This window comes from Kogia breviceps, chromosome 3 (genome assembly GCF_026419965.1).
Source record: "Kogia breviceps isolate mKogBre1 chromosome 3, mKogBre1 haplotype 1, whole genome shotgun sequence".
Lineage (NCBI taxonomy): Eukaryota > Metazoa > Chordata > Mammalia > Artiodactyla > Physeteridae > Kogia > Kogia breviceps.
In genome coordinates this window covers 34,112,104-34,133,445 of record NC_081312.1, presented here as the reverse complement: position 1 = coordinate 34,133,445, position 21,342 = coordinate 34,112,104, and the positions used below count along the sequence as shown (strand labels likewise).

Here is a 21,342-nt window from a genome sequence, read left to right as displayed (position 1 = left end):
ACCTGACCAGATAAATTTCAAATGGATTATTTTGCCTAGAGCTTATTTGCTTTGTTCTACATCTCTTGATTATCTATTCTTTCTAAGTATATGCCACTGGTTTGTCAGCTCTTTGAGTTTGTGTTATATCTTTGTATCTTGAAAGCCAAATCCTATGACTGATGCATACTAACTGCTCAGAAAATGTTTGAGAAATGAAAGAATTGACAGGTATTGCTGTCAGATCGTGGAATCCAGATACCATTTCCTGCTAAAAGGAGCAAGGGTTCCATGGGGGAATGGCTGATTCTAGCTATGGAGCAGAAAGTTTTGTTTGTTTGTTTTAGTAAAAGGCAAAATATTTATTCATTGAAGAGAAACCAGAGTATTAGGTTTTTAAGTTGAGTCTGAAACATCTTATCTGATAGCAGGAAAGCTATCAGCGGCTATAGCTAAGGGTCTCTGGAGTCAACCTGAAGAGCTCCCACTGGCCAAAGATTAAACAAATCAAGCACCAGTAGAACAATAATAGAAGTTGATTGAAACACATGGAATATGTTTTAATTCATGAGTCTATAATATTAAAAAATGAAAAGCAGGACTTCCCTGGTGGCGCAGTGGTTGAGAATCCGCCTGTCAATGCAGGGGTCATGGGTTCGAGCCCTGATCCGGGAAGATCCCACATGCCGCGGAGCAACTAAGCCCGTGTGCCACACCTACTGAGCCTGCGCTCTAGAGCTCGTGAACCACAGCTACTGAGCCTGCATGCCACTACTACAGATGCCTGCATGCCTAGAGCCTGTGCTCCACAACAAGAGAAGCCACCACAATGAGAAGCCTGTGCACCACAACGAAGAGTAGCCCCTGCTCTCCGCAACTAGCGAAAGCCCATGCGTAGCATTGAAGACCCAACGCAGCCAGAAATAAATAAATAAATAAAATGAAAAGCAACAAATTGATCACCATTGGAGAATTCTGGAGAAGCAACTTATTATTTTGAAAATGGGTTAAAAAAAAAGGAAATCAAGCATTTATTCTCTTTTCAATATGAACTGTATTACTAAGTAACAAATGTCTTTTTAACAGAAGTATTCCAATAATAAATGATGAAGGAATAATGATATAACATAACCAAATTATAAACCCTAATAATCTAGTGACCTAGGAACTGAATATTGTGATATAATAAATACATATTTTGTTGTCATCCTGGTTACTGACAAACAAACTTCTAAAACCTTTGGAATTTCCTGAGTGATAGAGCTGAGAGGAGCATAATTTGTTATTCGTAATTAGCCCCTTTCCAACCATACCTGAGATTATGCTAACGAGACGACTCTTGGTGGGCCCCTAGATTGCATTTGAAGGGAGCTGGTTGCCAGAGGAGCTGGTCATGTGATTATAGGGTTGAACTTTCAGCCCTACCTCCCCAACCTCTGAGGAGGGAAGAGGGACTAGAAATGGACCAATCAGCATTCCCATTGAATTAGTCGTGCCCATGTAATGGAATCTCCATAAAACCCTCTGACTGATAGGGTTTGGAGAGCTTCTGGGCTGGTGAAAGCGTTGAGGTGCTGGGGGGGATGGTACTCCCGATTTATAGCTGGTTGGTTTGAAGTACCAGAGGCCTGGGACTGGTGACTGAAGACTGAAGTGGGGGCAGTCTTGTGAGTCTGAGCCTTTAACCTGCAGTGTCTGAGTTAACTCCTAGTAGTTAGTGTTAGAATTGAATTGACTTGTAGGACACCCACTTGGTGTCCATAGGGAATTGGAAAATTGCTTAGTATAGAACACCCACACATGTGGTGTCAGAAGTGTTGTGAATAAAAACAGTTCATAAACAGAAAAGTGTGCCAGTATCACAAAAAGGCAACCAGTCATTGTGGTACTTGTTGATGGAAGAATAATCAAACCAGAAAGTGATCAAGCTTTCAGATCCAATGACCAGTTTACAACATATACAGAGAAGAGAGCAACATGTGAAACTACACCCGATGGATGTAATCAGAAAATCCAAACTGTGGAAAACAACAAACAACAATTTGTAGGATTAAAAAAAAAGAATTGGAAGATAAACCTTTGGATTAAAAGAGACTTAAAAGATGTATCGAGGACATTTAGGTTGCTTCCATGTCCTGGCTATTGTAAATAATGCTGCAAAGAACATTGGGGTGCATGTATCTTTCTGAATTATAGTTTTCTCAGGATATATGTCCAGTAGTGGGAGCGCTGGGTCATATGGTAGTTCTTTTTTTAGTTTTTTAAGGAACCTCCATACTGTTCTCTATAGTGGCTGTATCAATTTACATTCCCACCAACAATATTACTCAGACATAAAGAGGAATGAAATTGGGTCATTTGTAGAGATGTGGATGGACCTAGAGTCTGTCATACAGAGTGAAGTAAGTTAGAAAGAGAAAAACAAATATCGTATATTAACGCATATATGTGGAATTTAGAAAAATGGTACAGATGAACCTATTTCCAGGGCAGGAATAGAGGCGCAGACATAGAGAACGGACATGCGGACACAGTGGGGAAGGGGAGGGTGGGATGAATTGGGAGATTAGGATAGACATATGTACACTACCATGTGTAAAATAGATAGCTAGTAGGAACCTGCTGTATAGCACAGGGAACTCAGCTTGGTGCTCTGTGATGACCTAGAGGGGTCGGATGGGGGTGTGGTGGGAGGGAGGTCTGAGAGAGGGGATATATGTATACATATATAGCTGATTCACTTCATTGTACAGCAGAAACTAACACAACATTGTACAGCAATTATACTTCAATTAAAAAAATAGAGCTTAAGAAAAAGATGTATTGCTCACATCACATTGTACGCCTTAAACTTACACAATGTTATATGTCAATTATATCTCAATAAATCTGGGAAAAAGACATAGTGACCAATTGTAATGTGATAAACTTATTTGGATCTTTAACAAATAAATGGTAAAAGAAAAACCAACAGAAGCATAAATATGTGACACCACTGGAAATCTGAACGTTGAAACATTTGATATTAAAGCTGATACAGACAAATATATTTGCTGCTAAATCTAGTGAAGACATTGGCTCACTCAGGTTGTCCAGGTGGAAGGTGCTCTTTAAAATGCCAATGACTAGCTTTCAACTCATAAGCCAAGAAGGTATTAAATAGCCAATTAGGTAATAAATAGCTAATGTATAAAAAGCTCTTACAAAGGTCCTGGGGCATTTGCTTAAAGAATTGAAGGATTAAGGTTATTCTGATAACAGCAGTTTAGTTCACTGTAATTGGATTCTTGCTTTTTTTGCACCACTTTCAAAGCTGAATTTACAATGTCTTCTTAAACTGTTGCATTATTTCATTGTTACCGGTATTACAGTTCAGAGTAGGTTAAAAACCTGTTAGTGAATTAGGTGAAATCCAGTTGCAGGTGACTAGTCTACATTTTCCGCATTAATTTGTGGAGATTTTTGTTTGTTTTTCTCTGTCTTTGCATTTAGTCTAATTGGCTACTTTTTGCATTCTCTGTTTTAATTATTTTCCTTCATTATCTTTTCCTGCCTATGTACATATTACTTAGTACTTGCATTAGAGGTAGGCTGGAAAATGGAGTGGTAAAATTTTTGTCCCTTTTGTTGGAATTATGTTGTATAATTCACAAGGAACTCTTATGAAGGTCATTTGAAGACAAGGGTTGAGATTTATATTGTTTTTATTTTTCTAGTCTGTTCTCCACAACGCTTGAAAAGTGTGATCATCTGGTGCTAGGGTCAGGTGGAATCAAAGGTCCCTATGCTCTTTTGTATAGATGCCAGTCTTGGTGTTCTTTTAGTGCCTTCTGGAGTTTGTCATGGCAGGTCAGAGCATGGAGCTGGCTCTGTGATGCTTGGTCACATTTCATTTGTGCTGTTACAGTATTGTTTGATCCCTATTTGGAGTTACTGGGGGAGGTTGGTCAATCAGTTAAGAAAGCTTTCTCCTGCAAGCAACTGGCTACACAAAGAACAGCAGCTTAAACAAGAGGTTTCTATTTTTCCCCATAACACGAAGACCTGAGTAGGTGGTTGCTGGCACTGGTTCTGTCTCTCAGTGATGATAGAGACCTCGGGCTGGTACATTTTAGGCATAATATCCATTCTGTGCTTGAGTCAGTGAGAAGAGAAAGAGCCAATTATATCTTTTATCAGGAAAATATACTTTTCAGAGTAGCCGCCTCCTCCCCTCTGCTGATTTTCTTTTCACGCTCTGGAATCCTTCTGCAGATTTCTCACTTGATCACCCCTACATGCAAGGGAGGATGGAAAAGTGAGGGCAAAACATATATGTAACAAGTGTGATGGGGCTGGTTAACATAACTGCCTGAGTAAAATTGGAGTTCCCACAGCAAGGAAGAAGTGGGAATGGATTTTGGTAGGTAATTAATAGTGTCTCCCACAACTGGGATAGTTTTTGGACTTAGATAAAAGATAAATCAGGAAAATATAAGACCCAAAAAGGAATATGCTTTAGCTTTCTGTATGTCTCTGTATGGATAATTGTCTCTATTTTGTCCTTCAAACAAGCTCTCCAAAAAGCACAAATGAGGGCTTCCCTGGTGGCACAGTGGTTAAGAATCCGCCTGCCTATGCAGGGGACACGGGTTTGAGCCTTGGTCTGGGAAGATCCCATGGGCTGTGGAGTAACTAAGCCCCTGTGCTGCAACTACTGAACCTACGTGCTGCAACCACCAAATCCCACATTCCGAGAGCCTGTGCTCCACAACAAGAGAAGCCACCACAGTGAGAAGTCCGCGCACCGCAATGAAGACACAACACAGCCAAAAATAAATAAATAAAATAAATGAATTTTAAAAAATCAGTTAAAAAAGAAAAACACAAATATGAAAGTGACTTGAAGGATTAACATGAAGGAAGATTAAAGGATTAACATATAGAGAATTTAGGGTAAGTGAAAAAAGTGGAAAATAATTTCTGTCAATAAGTTGCTAGATATCTTTTTATCAAGAAGGAAGAAGAAAACAGGAAGAATAAATAAAAATAAGTGAAGTTTAAAATGTATTTAAAAAAAAGAAAGGACTTCCTTGCTGGCACAGTGGTTAAGAGTCTGCCTGCCAATGCAGGAGACACGGGTTTGAGTCCTGGTCCGGGAAGATTCCACATGCTGCGGAGCAACTAAGCCCATGTGCCACAACTACTGAGCCTGAACTCTAGAGCTCGCCGCCACAACTACTGAGCCCACGTGCCACAACTACTAAAGCCCGCACGCCTAGAGCCTGTGCTCCACAACAAGAGAAGCCACCGCAATGAGAAGCCCGTGCACCACAACGAAGAGTAGCCCCCGCTTGCCGCAACTAGAGAAAGCCTGCACGCAGCAACGAAGACCCAACGCAGCCCAAAAATAAAGAAAGAAGGAAAGAAAAGAAAAAAGAAAACCTTGAGGGTGATATACTTTAAAGCACTTTGGATGGTTAATTATATATTTTTTTAAAGCAATACACCAGCTAGCTCATTTTTACATATTTTTGAGAAGTTCGTTAATCATGCTTGTTCGTCACAGGCTGCAATTGTATTTCTGTACTGCTTAATAATTAGATAATAGTATAATCTGGTGCTAAACCCTCAGGTACTCAGGAACTGCCTTGGGGAGAGGGGAATGCTAAACAGGCAGAGTTCTGCATCTCCTTCTGATTGATTCAGGAAAAGTCTGTTTTTTTGTTTTACCTATTGGACTTATGCTTAGGGTCTCATATAGTCTTAGATGCTATATGCTGTACATACCTTGAGAATATAGATAAATAGGTTAGTGACCTGTCTATGGAAATTTTGGCAGCCATGAAAATTCCAGTATACATGAATCGAATGAATACTATGTTATCCCTATTGGGGATAATTAGAAAAAGATAGAACTGTAGGTTAAGAATAAAAAAGGAAGGTAATATGGATGGTAGTAGTAATAGAAATTTTTGAAATAAAACTTTGGGAGAAATAAAATGGATAAAGGAAAATAAAGCAGTCTTAGAACAGCAAGTGGAATGTGTGTGAGGAAGACGGAGGGATCTGGGGAAGCAGGAGATGGGACCCAGGACCCTGAAAGGTGGAGACTTGGGGAGGTGGGACATAGAATTGGAATTGTAAGAGGCAGAAGTAGACATTCCCGAGATGTCATGAAATCAGAAGAGCTTTGAAAACTAGGAAGAAAGATGTAGTCCAACAGGGGAGGAAGAAAAGCATGTAATCACAAAATTATAAAATTATAACTATTATAACTAAGTATACAGAGGAGAGGTATATGTTGTGTTGGTACCGTGTGGAAACAATGGCCAAGCTTAGATCTGAAGGAAGTTTTGATTAATGTCATTTCTGAGGGTGCCAAGTACCCTACAGCCAGTGCCCTTTAATTCCTACCAAACTACCTAGAGTATCACTCTTTCTGAACCAGTGTATCAGGGAGAGGCATGTAGTGGTAGTGGCAAGTATGACTTTGGCTGATTCTGAAGGCAATACCAGTGTGGTCTTAGGACCATTGACCTACTTGCTAGTTGGTACAAATCCAGATCTTTAACCCAGGGGGCAAACAACAGGGGAGATACATTCCCTTTTACCGTTTTTTGAGATGGTTTCATGAGTCTGAGTAGGTTTTTCTTAGTTCAGTTCCAGCTGTCCTATCATTTGTGAATCGAGGTGAATTAGTGGTGAGGGAGATCCTGAGGAGTTTTTATGATAGAAAATGAAAATTAGTCATAAGTACTTATTAGCACTAAAACAAAACATTGGAATATTCTGGAATCTGTAAGGAACTAATAGATTCACGTTATTATACTTTGTAATACCACAGTACCGAGCAAGTACATATTGAATTAATGAACAGGCAAGTATTACATGAAGATTTGAGAAACCATAAAGTTACATTTCAGCACATTTATGATGCTAGATTTCAACTAGAATTTTGGAAAACTTTTTTTTTTTTTTTTTTTTTACATTAAGCTTGTGTTTGGTTTCAAGTTGGCACGTGGTCACTAATGTAAAGCTTTTCTTTCCTTTTATAAAAGAGCTGTGAAGTAACAGGAGGAACTTATAACAAAAACCTTGATCTGAATCCAGTCTTCTCCACTTTAGTGAATGGTAATTCCATTTCTCCAGCTGCTCATCCAGTTAGTCAAGAAATCCCTTCGATCCTCTCTGGAACTGTATCTGGTGGGCAGTTACTTCTCATCACCTGAGCTGTTCTCCAGGTCAAGTCATCATCTCTATCTGGACGACAGCACTAGCTGATCTTGCTGTCACCCTTGCCCCTCCGTAGTCTCTTCTACATTTGGTAGCTGGAGTGATTCCTTAAGAAAAGAAAAGAAGTTGGATCGTGTCAGTCCTGATCCTAGGTTTTGCATTTTACTAAGTGAAATCTAAAAAAAAAAAAATCCCCAAAACCCACAAACATAAAAATCTTATGTGATCTTGGCCCCTGGCTAGTTCTCTCACCTTATTTTCTTTTATTCTGCCTCTTGGTTCCTGTATTCCAGCTACTACAAGCCTCCTTGTTATTCCTCCAACACCCCAGGCATCTTTCCACATCTGCTTTTGCACTTGCTGTAATTCTCTCTTCCTGTGTGCTGTTTCACTGGATAGCCACATGGTTCACTTTCTCATCCCCCTTAAACCTTTGCTCAAATGTCACCATATTAAAGAGGCTTTCCCAGACTACCCTCCATGAAATAGCTCTTACTTCCGTCTGTCACAATCTGTTCCCTTAACCTGATTCACTTTTCTTTAAAGCACATATTATCTGACATGTTAATATATATTTATTTGTTTGTCTTTTCTCAGTAGCATGTAAGTTCCATGAGGGAAGGATTTTTTTTGTTTTCTTATTGTTGTTCATAGCTGTATCCTTAGCTCCTAGAATGGTGCCTTGCGTATAGTAGGTCCTCAAATATCGAATGAATGAATCTTAAATGCATCTTTTGAAAAGAGTACTTTTAATAAAAAAGATGCCCACTAGATGGCACTGCTTTCAAATTTTATGTAATTAATGTCTGGGAGGAAAACATCAGATCTTTTCTTTCGCTTGCTGTAACCAAAAAAGATCTTTGTGGTGAAGATTGTCATAAGAAATTCTACGATTAATGTGAGGCATATAGAATACTACATTTGTATTTGGTTTTTGATTTATATATTTTTAGATACTTTTTCTAAAATAAAAAACATTTGGAGAAACTTATAGAAAATGACAGCATATTCGTATTAAATCTCCATTTGATACAGGTATTCAGCATGATAACTGTGGATAAGGTTAGTTCAGGTCCACACATTGACCACCCTACTTCTGAGGTGCCTTTAATAGAATGAGAGAGCAGAAATAGTTTCCAGAGGCTTTGACCGTCAAGCCACTGGTTGAAATCCAGCCTAGTGTTAGATTCAGAAAATTATTATTGTCTGTCAGCTGTTCAGTTGTTGTTGCCAATGACTTAGGTACTCTCAGTCTGGTTCCTAATCGACTGGGTATCCAAATTTTGAAAAACTTGCATGTTTCTGGCAGGTGTCGCCATCCCTGTCCTATTAAAAACCAGCAGGTTCCAAGTGTGTCAGAGCTTTTTATGTGACTTCTCTGACTAGCAATAAACTCAGCAAATAGTTCTCCTAATCAAGAAATTTACACATTTTCCCCAGACTCTCAAAATTTGCGTTTACTGCTTTGCCAGTGTCGTCTCATTTCTTCTTGCTTTCATCACTTACCTCATTTCCTCCTTTCTTTCCAGTCCCTATGCCTTCCTCTCTCAAGTACTTTTCCTGAATGGTCATTTGATCCATTCTGTACTCAACTTTTTACACAACTTTCAGTACTATTCCTTACTCCTAAAGTAATTTTTCCTCTTCCTGTTCAAACCAATGATGGCTTTTCTTTTCAAATTGTTCAAAATACACTTTTTAAGGAATGTTATTAACCAGTTGTATTTTTTTTCTTTCCTGTTTTTAGAGTTTCTCTTTCATTTCTGAGTATGGCATATGTGAGGAACTTATTTTATCTCTCTAACATTCTCAGCCTCTTCTTGGAGCTCATTAACTATTTAGAAATGAAAACACTGTTCCTTTATACTTTTGTGTTGTTAAATGGAACATAAAATATAGGATGGTTTTAGTATTTATAGTCCTTCCTCCCAGTCACCCTTGGATGGTTAAGTATGGGGCTGATAAGGTATCATTTTAAATAGGAGACAATTACACTCAAAGATTTACATTTTTGTATTTTTAGCCAGAAATATTTGAAATTTCTAGTACCACTTCATGTCCTGTATTAGTAACGATTATAGTTGCATCTGTTTCAACTTGTCACTCTCTAATGCTCGGCCTACCCCATGCATTAGATCTAGCTTTGAGGTCGGAATTCAGTGTTTAGAAAATAATTTTTTGTTTACTAAGGAAATATTGGACATATCCATTTGTTTAGAAAATTGTTTCCTGTTTACCAAGGAACTATTGGATAGCACTTATTTTGTATATATTTAAGTTTTAATTGAGAAAACAGATTTTTCTGGTCTGAGTCATGGAGATTTACTGATATCTGATTATTAGAATGATAATATTCTATATTCAAATATATTTCATTTCTGAAAATGAAAGCATTTTACTTATTTACTAAACATATGGTGCTAGTCAAATTTTCATTTAAAAAAACATATATTTTTATGTTAAACCTCAGAGATACTGCTTGCTCAGCATTAGATGAGATTAAAAGCCCTTGCTAGGCTTGTGCTCTGACTGGTAATCTCTTTTCGTGCTTACAAACGAGGACTTACGTTCCATAATTGTATATGAACCATTTTGCTTATACCTGCTCTTTTTTAAAAAATACCTGCTCTATTGATAAGGCTTTTTTTTCCAGTGTTACTTATGGCTTATGAGTTTCCTAAGTAAAATTTATGTGGCCTTAAATATTGACTATCTTTATTTATTTATTTATTTTAATTTTTTGGTACAATTTTTAAAGGTTACTTTCCATTTAGTTATTACAAATGATTGGCTACATTCCCCATGTTGTACAATATACCCTCGAGCCTATCTTAAACCCAGTAGTTTGAACCTCCCACACCCCCAATCCTGTATTGCCCCTCCCCTCCCCTCCCCACTGGTAACCACTAGTTTGTTCTCTGTATCTATGAGTCTGCCTCTTTTTTGTTATATTCACTAGTTTGTTGTATTTTTTTAGATTCCACGTGTAGGTGATATCATACAGTATTCATCTTTCTCTGTCTGACTCATTTCACTTAGCATAATGCCCTCCATTCATGTTGCTGCAAATGGCAAAAAAATATTGACTGTTTTTGCTTGTGCTATTTTTTCCTCCACAGACTGGTTGAGATAGCAGAATCTCGTTTTCCCAGATATTTTAACACTGAAGAAAAATTACTTTTGACAAGCAGTAAAGTTCATCTTTATCGGGAACTCAGCTGTGATGAAGTTCTACAAAGGTATGCTGTCTTAGATTTTGGTATTTTAGTAATACTTTGAAGATTTATTTTTTGTTTTTCATGTTTTCAGCTTCTGAGTAAAAATAAGTCCCTACATATTAGGATTATGAGAAATAATTATTTCAGTGTTCTTTATTTACTACTATTGGTTGAAGTATTTCTTTAACAATGAAAAATATTTTAAATGAATAAAATGTTTTAGATTTAACTAATTAAGTGGTATATTATCTACTGTTCCATTAACAAATTACCCCTTAAAACAGTAAACATCTGTTATCTCACATAGTTTTTGAGGGATAGGTATCTGGGAATGGCTTAGCTGAGTATTTCTGGATCATGGTTGCTCAAGAGCTTGCAGTTAAGCTGTTGGCCGGGGTTGTAGTCATCTCAAGGGTCACTTGAGGCTGGAGAATCTTAGAGAATTCCAGAATCATTCATGTAGTTGCTGTGAGGCTTCCCTTTTTTCCTGGAGAGGCCTCTAGTTCTCACTAAGTGGGTCTCTCCATAGGGCTGCTTACAGTATGTTGTTGACTGAAAAAAAAAAAAAAAAAAAGCACACAACCTAAAAGTTGAGAATTATGTTTTATTCAGCAGACGTACTGAGGACCTAAGCCCAGGAGGCAGCCTCTCAGATAGCTCTGAGGGACTGCTCCAAAGAGGTTAGGGAGAAGCCAGGATCTAGGAGTTTTTGCAACAAAAACAAGGTAATTGAAACATCAAAAAATTACTGTTAATTAAAGAAAAAACAAACATCTTGAGTTAATGAATTTAGCACTTTTCTATGTATGGGAAGATGCAAGAGTCTGGGCTCATTGAAATCATTCGATATGCACTTTAACTGTCTAGGGCCAGTATCTTGCTTTTCTCTATCCTGAATTCCCTCAGGGTGCACAGTCAGGGCAGCTGCAATGGCTGATGGCTTGATGGCCTCAACATCCTTTGTTTACTGACGTGGCAGGGGACATTTTTGGTCCACAATGGTATCTTGCCTCCACCAGAGCCAGTGCTCTGAGAGAGAGTGGGCAAGTAAGAAAGAGCCCAAGATGGATGCTGTAGTCTTTTACAATCTACTCTCAGAAACGGTGTACTGCCATTTTGTCATATGCTATTGGTCCACAGGACAACCCTGGTACAGTGTGGGAGGGGACTCCACAAAGATGTGAATACCAGGAGGTGGGAGTAAATGGAGACCATTTTGGAGCCTGGCTACAGCAAGCAGTTTTGCTCTAAACTGGAGCTTTAGCAGTATCATAAGAAAACCAAGGGGACTTCCCTGGTGGCGCAGTGGTTGAGAATCTGCCTGCTAATGCAGGAGACACAGGTTCAAGCCCTGATCTGTGAAGATCCCACATGCCGCGGAGCAACTGGGCCCGTGAGCCACAACTACTGAGCCTGCGCTCCGCAACAAGAGAGGCTGCGACAGTGAGAGGCCCGTGCACCTCGATGAAGAGTGGGCCCCGCTCATCGCAACTAGAGAAAACCCTCGCACAGAAACGAAGACCCACACAGCAAAAATAAATAAATTAATTAATTTTGTAAAAAGTGGCTAAGCAGTAAAATCTACATTTGAGCTGATACAAATTGTCAGAAGAGAAATAAATACCGACACATTTCACATTTGAGGTAGATTAGGTAAATGTTTGATTAAAAAAAAAAAAGGAAACCAAGGAGTGAAGTTAAATGAAAACATTTGGCCTATTTCCAAAAGAGTGTAATATATATAGAAGAGCTGAAAATAATGTATGTTTATTGAATATCTGCAATAATTACTGTAACTTAGGGAAGAATAATTTGTTATTTTAAAGGTAGTTAACCTTCCCATGCCCTATTTTTTAAAATTATACCTTAAATTTATCCACTATTTTATAAATTCTGCTTTTACAGGATTGAATCCTTGGAAGAAGAAATTATTTCAAAAGGAGTTAAACTTGTGATTATCGACTCTGTTGCTTCTGTGGTAAGAAAGGAGTTTGATACACAACTTCAGGGCAACATGAGAGAAAGGAACAAGTTCTTGGCAAGAGAAGCAGCCTCTTTGAAGTATTTGGCTGAGGAATTTTCAATCCCAGTAAGTTTTTCTTTTTCTCTTTTTTTCCTCTTACTTTCTTTCTTTTTTTCCTTTCTTTTATATTTTCACTAACTTATAACATCAAATAATATAATTAAAAGGAAATTAAAACATGACTTTTTAATGGTAGCACAGTCTAATTGCTATAGCAAATACCACCATCTTCTAAAATTTGTTCATCTCTTGAGATTATTTCGTCCTTTTCACAATTTGAGCCTAAGAAGATTTAAATATTGTTTTCCAAAGTTCCTATAGTCAGTACTTTTCTTCTCTCTCATTGTTTAGTCTTTGTGCATGTTTTCATATTACTTTTATCACACTGAGATAAGTAATAAGTATTAAAACTCCATGAAATTGCCTGTGTCTATTTCTATATAGCATTTTTTTTATGGTGGAAGTTGTCAGGTTTATAAGTATTTAAGGTTTAGATATTGTTATTGTGTTCAGTGCTGTTTTGTACACCATAGGATTTGGTTTGCTTCAAAAGCCAGAGGTTGATTGTTTAGGGTTTTTGGAGTGATAGTAATGAAAGTGTAAGTAAGGAAAACTTGAAAAATTACTCTTGGCATGACTTTCAGTAGTTAGAATTGTGATCAGGAAATCTGAAGATGAGGTGTATTGCAAGGGTTTGTGGTGGGTAAGCTATGAGTACTAAGTTATATTCCCGTTAGCAGTGTGTGGGAGAGTGCAACTTGCTCTGAAGTCTCACCAACATTTAGCATTGTCAGGCTTTTCAACTTTCGCCATGCATCATCTCAACAGAAGATAGGAAAATTCCTTAAACTGAGATAAAATTTAGTGATGATTTTATAATTTTTAGATTTGTTTGGAAAATTAAAACCTTGGATCTTTGTAACATAGAGAATATGTACTGTTAGTAGAAACTACCACATAGCCTTTGAGATTTATAAACCTAAGCAAGAAGTCGAGGGAGAAAATGTGGCATTCAAAAAGTTCTACATGTTTTAATGGCTTTTAAGTTCATATTTTGGATTATATGGTATAATTCCCGGTGAATCGAGTGCTGTAAAGCTTATCTTGGATGATGCTTATCTTTTAAAGTTTATTATAGTTGTTTACAAGAACAAATTCAAATCCATATTTTCCCTGGTCAAGGAGAATAAGGGAATTTAAAAATATTTTATAGAGTTACTTGATTGAGTGGAAAAGTTAAGTATATATGTTTATTTTATTCATATTGTTGTCTGACTTAATCTTGTGTAAAATATGAAAATTCACTTTTTAAAAGTTATATTTGTTTTTATTTATTTATTTAAAATATTTATTTATTTATTTGGTTGCGCCGGGTCTTAGTTGTGGCAGGCGGGCTCCTTAGTTGTGGCATGCGAACTCTTAGTTGCGGCACGCATGTGGGATCTAGTTCCCTGACCAGGGATGGAACCTGGGCCTCCTGCATTGGGAGTGTGGAGTCTTATCCACTGTGCCACCAGGCAAGTCCCTGTTTGCTTTTAAATTGTAATTGTAGGCTAATGTATTTCAGTTTTTTCTGAGGTGATTATTTATTTTCCTGAGTGAGAAAGGGGCTCTGCTTTTCTTTGTTTTTAATAGAGCCCTCTGAAAGAATAGGTACTTAGTATCCCCATATCCTTCTGTGTTTGCCTTTGTTTTTCTGTTCAGAGGTAAATGCAGAATATAACATGTACTTATGTAACACAGTATGGTATTGGTTTTTCTGACAAATCAGTATTGGTTTTAGAAGGCTTTTGAAAAATACTTCCTTTAGGAAATCTCAGAATTTTCCTAGCCTAATTACCTCACTTAAACGGAAAATCATAAACTTTTTTTAAGCTTTTATGCTATACTTTGAATAGGTGGCTTCATATGGAAGTAAATGCCTTAAAAGTTGTGTTGTTTTCTGGTTCATTATACCTTTCAAATTAGCAAACCTTACGGCTTCCTGGTACTTAAACGTGCCAACAAACATTCCTTCCCCAAGAAGTGTTTGCTGTTCCTCAGCCTGGAGTATCCCTCCTCTATATCCATTATCCATATTGTCTCCTGTTATTAGTGAGGGCTTCCCTGACCATATAAGTATTAACCACACTCCCTGCCTCTCCATGTTTCTTATTATGCTTTATGTTCCTCCATCATAGTTTTCACCCTCTAGCATTATATATTTATGTTTATTGTTTGTGTGTCCCCACCACCCCATAGTTTGGTTAAAGGGATTCTGTCTACTTTGTTCATGGCTTTATTCTCAGTACCAGGAATAGTGCCTAACACATAGTTGGCACTCAGTAAATGTTTTTGAATGTATGAATTTAGATTCTGCTTTTCTTCTTAGACTTGATTTAATCTTATGTATGTTTATACTGAACTTAAATTTTATTATTTGCTTTTATCTCTACTTTGATCCTATCTTTAATATTGTTTATTATTTATAATAGTAATAAAATATAACTTTAGATGGCAGAATCTTGTCATATGGGAGCTGGACTCAGTTCACACTGGTGTCTTATAGGAAGAAAAAGAATTCTTAAGATTCTTAAACTTGGAAAAGGCTTTAGAGATCTAGATAGTATCACTGAGCCAGGAATTAGAAGAGATTTATCTCAGTTTAGTAAAACTGTGGTAAGTGAATGTCTGATGGCCTCTGAAGATTGGGTAGAAAGCCAAGCATTCCAGCCTGTTCTTTGGCTGTGGATCTGAGATGGTGGATAGGGCCAGGATGCCTGGCATTTTGATACACTCTAGATATCTTCATTCAAATGAGAGTAAAGAGTAAAACCAACTTGGCTGTGGGTTGAGTACTTCATTGAATTTAAATATTTCTCTACAGTGAACTTTCAGTGCTTTTAAAATGTGGGAAAAAAGCTTAAAATATAATTTGTGTTTAATTTCGATTGGCACATTGTGTGTATGTTTGTGTATGGTATGTACAGTTGTCCCTCAGTATCTGCAGAGGCTTGCTTCCAGGACCCCTGCAGATACCAAAATCTGCAGATGTTCAAGTCCCTTATATAAAATGGTTATCCTCCTTATCCGTGGGTTTTGTGTCCAGGGTTTTGCATCAAAAATTCTCCAAGTAAACACAGCATTGTAAAGCAACTATACTCCAATAAAAATTAATAAAAAATTAAAAAATAAAATGTATCGTAGATTAGAAAAAAAAATTCTCCAAGTGAGAATTTTTGATCCATGGTTGTTTGAATTCACAGATATGGAACCCATGGATATGGAAGATGATTATATGTGTGTTTGTATGCATGCATGCCTGCGTGTGTGGAGATTTCAACATCCTTTCTCAGTAATTGATAGAATTAATGGGCAGAAAGTCAGAAGACTTGGAAAACATAATCAGTCAAGTTGATCTAATCGGTATTTACAAAACATTCCATTCAAATGCCTGCAGAGTATGTATTCCTTTTTGGTAAACATGAGATATTCACCAATATAGACCATATTTGGGGACATACAATAAACCTCAACATATTTAAAAGATTGAAATCATACAAAGTGTGTTTTTTGACCCCAAGAGAATTAAACTAGACATTGATAACAGAAACGTGTCTGGAAAATCCACAGATATTTGGAAATTAAACAAAAACACTTCTAAATAACTGATGAGTCAGAGAATAAATCACAAGGGAACTTAGAAAATATTTTGAAGTAAATAGAAATGAAAATACAGCATATCAAAATTTGTGGATTGCAGCTAAATCAGTGCTTAGAGGGAAGTTTATTTAATTAAATGCTTATACTGGAAAAGAAGAAAGTTTTCAAGTCAGTGATCTAAGCTTGTAAAAATTACAAGAAGAAGAACAAATTAAACCCAAAATAAGCAGAAGGAAGGAAATAATAAAGATAAAAGAATGAATCCATGAAATTAAAAATAGGAAACAATAGAGAAAAGAATCAATGAAATAGAAAGCTAGTTCTTTGAAAAGATTAATAAAATGGATAAAAATGTTGCCAGACTGACCAAGAGAAAAACAAATTAGCAGTATCAAGAATGAAAGAGGGGGGCTTCCCTGGTGGCGCAGTGGTTGAGAATCTGCCTGCCAATGCAGGGGAAACGGGTTCGTGCCCCGGTCCAGGAAGATCCCACATGCCGCGGAGCGGCTGGGCCCGTGAGCCATGGCCGCTGAGCCTGCGTGTCTGGAGCCTGTGCTCTGCAACGGGAGAGGCCACAACAGTGAGAGGCCCGCGTACCACCAAAGAAAAAAAAAAAAAAAGAATGAAAGAGGGGATATCACTGAAGGTCCTACAAGTATTAAATGAATAATAACGGCATGTTATGAGCAACTTCATTTCAGTAAGTTTGATAACTTAGATGAAATGGACAGATTCTTTGAAATACACAAACTGTCAAAGCTTACTGAGGAAGAAAGAGATAACCTGGATAGTCCTATATCTGTTAAAGGAGTTGAATTTGTAATTAAAAATCTCACAAAGAAAATGCTAGGTCCAAAGTCTTTACTGGTAAAATCTATCAAACATTTAAGGGGGAAATAATATCAATTCTATACAAACCTTCCAGAAAATTTATAAGAAAACTACAGAGTGATGTTCCTCATGAACATAAATATACAAATCCTTAAGATATATTAACAAATTAAATTCAGCAATAAATAAAAAGGATAACTACATCATGACCAAGTACAGCTTATTTCAGGAATGCTTCGTTGGTTTTGAATGCAACATTAAAATATAAAATTTACTACAGCAACACATTAAAAAAAAGGATCATCTCAGTAGATGTAGGAAGTAAAAACAGTTGACAAATTCATTAGCTATTCATGATGAAAACTCTGAGCAAACCAGGAGTAGAAGGGAACTTTCTCAACCTGATAAAGGGCATCTACTAAAAAACTACAGCTAACATCATACTTAATGGCGAAATATTGAATTCTTTCTTCCTAAGATTGGGAATAAGGCAAAGATGGCCCATTCTTGCCATTTTTAATCAGCAGTGTATTGTAGACGCTAGCCAGTGTGATATGGTAAGAAAAAGAATTTAAGTATACCTGTATTTAGATTAGAAAAGAAGAAATAAGACTATGGATATTCATAGACAATATGATATGTTTGGTAGAAAATCCCAAAGATTTTACCCAAAAAGCTACTAGATTTAACAAGTGATTTTAGCAAGATTACAGGATACAAGAATCGATATATAGAAATTGTTTCTCTATATGCTAGTGGTGAACAATTAGAAACTGAAATTGAAAACCTGTACCATTAATAAGAATACCAAAACCATGCAATCTTAGTGATAAATGAAACAAAATATATGTCAGATTTTTATACTGAAAACTATAAAGCATTGATGAGAGAACTCAAAGTAGACCTAAATAAATGAAAACATACCATGCTCATGGACTGAACTCACCAGTGTCAAGATGTTAATCCTCTCCAAATTGCTCTATGTATTCAATACACAATCTCAGTCGAAATCCCAGTAGGCTTTTGGGTAGAAATCAACAATCTGACTGTGAAATTTATTTAGAAAAGCAAAAGATAGAGAACAGTTAGAACAATTTATAAAAAGGGAAGTATAGTTAGAAGTCTCACACTCCCTGATTTTAAGACTTACTAGAAAGCCACAATAATTAAGATAGTGTTGTATTGGTGATAGGATTGACACCAGATCAATGGAACAAAATAGAGAGTGCAGAAATAAATCCATAGATTTACAGTCAGTTAATTTTGAACAAAGATGCTAAGGTAATTCAATGGAAAAGGGATAGTTTGTCAACAAATTGTGCTAGAACCATTGGATATCCATATGTAAAAAACAAACAAATCTTGACTTGCACTATTATAGAAACCCAACTCAAAATGGTTTACACGCTATAACATAAAATCTAAAACTATAAAACTTCTGGAAGAAAAACATGGGAGAAAATATTTGTGGCCTTGGGCCAGGCAAAGATTTCTTAAATGACATTAAAAATATGCACCAGGGGCTTCCCTGGTGGTGCAGTGGTTAAGAGTCCACCTGCTGATGCAGGGGACATGGGTTTGAGCCCTGGTCCGGAAAGATCCCACACGCCGCAGAGCAACTAAGCCCGTGCAGCACAACTACTAAGCCTGCGCTCCAGAGCCCGCGAGCCACAACTACTGAGCCCACGTGCCACAACTACTGAATCCCACGTGCCTAGAGCCTGTGCTCTGTAACAAAAGAAGCCACCACAATGAGAAGTCTGCATGCCGCAATGAAGAGTAGCCCCTGCTCGCCACAACTAGAGAAAGCCCACACACAGCAATGAAGGCCCAATGCAGCCAAAAATAAATAAATTTATTTTTAAAAAAAGAACCATAAAAATTTAACATTTCTATTCTTTGAAGATACTTAAGAAGATGAAAAATCAAGCCACAGACTGGGAGATAATATTTGTGCAACTCATATGTTAAAGGACTGGTAACTAGAAATATAAAGGACTATGAAAACTCAGTAACAATCTAATTTTTAAAATAGGCAAAAAAATGGGCAAAAGATTTGGATAAACACTTCAGCAAAGAAGATATACAGGTGGCAAATAATTGCTCAAAATTATTAGTCATTAGGGAAATGCAAAGTAAAATCACAGTGAAATACTACTATACACCTATTAGAATGGTTCAAAAAACAAAAGCAAAATCCCTGACAATACCAAATACTGACAAGGATACATGGATACGGAGCAGCTCGAATTCTCCTACATGCTGACGGAAATGGTAAATGGTATTGCCGCCTTGGAAAACATTTTGACAGTTTCTTGTAAAGTTAAACATCTACTTTAACTATATGACAGAGCAATCTTTCTCCTAGGTATTTTTTTTTTACCCTAATAAATGATATATATCATGCAAAAATCTGAAAATGTTTTTAGTAGTGTAATTCATAATCACCAAACACCAGAAACAACCCAAACAGATCTGGGTTAGAATTCAGACTCCTCCATTTACTACCTGTATAACTATAACTTAATTACTTTTCTGTTTTTCAGTTTCCTAATGTGTAAAGTAAGAGTAATAATGCCCAACTTTATTTTTATTTATTTATTTTTAAAATAAATAAATAAATAAATTTTTTTATTTATTTATTTATTTATTTATTTTATATTTGGTTGTGTTGGGTCTATGTTGCTGCACATGGGCTTTCTCTAGTTGCGAAAAACAGGGGCTACTCTTTGTTGCAGTGTGTGGGCTTCTCATTGTGGTGGCTTCTTGTTGCGGAGCACAGGCCCTAAGCATGTGGGCTTCGGTAGTTGTGGTGCTTGAGCTCAGTAGTTGTGGCACACAGGGTTAGTTGCTCCGTGGCATGTGGGACCTTCCCGGAAACTAACAAAACATTGTAAATAAACTATACCCCAATTAAAAAAATCAAATCATGTCTTTTTCTTTTCTGATTGCCATAGCTAGGACTTCCAAAACTATGTTGAATAAGAGTGGCGAGAGTGGACATCCTTGTCTTGTTCCTGATCTTAGAGGAAATGCTTTCAGTTTTTCACCATTGAGAATGATGTTTGCTGTGGGTTTGTCGTATATGGCCTTTATTATGTTGAGGTAGGTTCCCTCTATGTCCACTTTCTGGAGAGTTTTTATCATAAATCGGTGTTGAATTTTGTCAAAAGCTTTTTGTGTATCTATTGATATGATCATATGGTTTTTATTCTTCAATTTGTTAATATGGTGTATCACATTGATTGATTTGCGTATATTGAATCTTTGCATCCCTGGGATAAATCTCACTTGATAATGGTGTATGATCCTTTTAATGTGTTGTTGTTGCTAGTATTTTGTTGAGGATTTTTGCATCTATATTCATCAGTGATATTGATCTCTTATTTTCTTTTTTTGTAGTGTGTTTTTCTGGTTTTGGTATCAGGATGATCTTGGTCTCATAGAATGAACTTGGGAGTGTTCCTTCCTTTGCAATTTTTTGGAAGAGTTTTAGAAGGATGGGTGTTAGCTCTTCTCTAAATGTTTGATAGAATTCACCTGTGAAGCCATCTGATCCTGGACTTTTGTTTGTTGGAAGATTTTTAATCACAGTTTCAATTTCATTACTTGTGATTGGTCTGTTCATATTTTCTCTTTCTTCCAGGTTAAGTCTTGGAAGGTTACACCTTTCTAAGAATTTGTCCATTTCTTCCAGGTTGTCCATTTTATTGGCGTAGAGTTGCTTGTAGTAGTCTCTTAGGATGCTTTGTATTTCTGTGCTGTCTGTTGTAACTTCTCCTTTTTCATTTCTAATTTTATTGATTTGAGCCCTCTCCCTCTTTTTCTTGATGAGTTTGGCTAATGATTTATCAATTTTGCTTATCTTCTCAAAGAACCAGCTTTTAGTTTTATTGATCTTTGCTGTTGTTTTCTTTGTTTCTATTTCATGTATTTCTACTCTGATCTTTATGATTTCCTTCCTCTGCTAACATTGGGTTTTGCTTGTTCTTTTTTCTCTAGTTCCTATAGGTGTAACGTTAGATTGTTTATTTGAGATTTTTCTTGTTTCTTGAGGTAGGCTTGTATAGCTCTAAACTTCCCTCTTAAGACTGCTTTTGCTGCATCCCATAGGTTTTGGATCGTCATGTTTTCATTGTCATTTGTCTTTAGGTATTTTTTGATTTCTTCAGTGATTGCTTGTTTATATAGTAACATTGTTTAGCCTCCATGTGTTTGTGTTTTTTACATTTTTTTCCCTGTAATTGATTTCTGATGTCATAGTGCTGTGGTTAGAGAAGATGCTTTATATTATTTCAATTTTCTTAAATTTACTGAGGCTTGATTTGTGACCCAGGATGTGATCTATCCTGGTTAATGTTCCAAGCACACTTGAGAAGAAAGTGTAATCTGCTGTTTTTGGATGGAATATCCTATAAATATCAATTAAATCTA

The 21,342-nt window shown here is 36.7% G+C and overlaps 1 protein-coding gene across 3 annotated transcripts in view; it reads left to right on the top strand.

Annotated features, from left to right (window-relative positions):
• The window catches only part of RAD51B (RAD51 paralog B), a 735,153-nt gene that overhangs the window by 40,992 nt on the left and 672,819 nt on the right, over nt 1-21,342 (top strand). For all 3 annotated transcript variants that reach the window (XM_067028294.1, XM_067028293.1, XM_067028295.1), the window contains 2 exons: nt 10,314-10,433; nt 12,318-12,501. In XM_067028294.1, the coding sequence (XP_066884395.1) occupies nt 10,314-10,433; nt 12,318-12,501 (304 nt within the window). The remainder of the gene's footprint in view (nt 1-10,313; nt 10,434-12,317; nt 12,502-21,342) is intronic.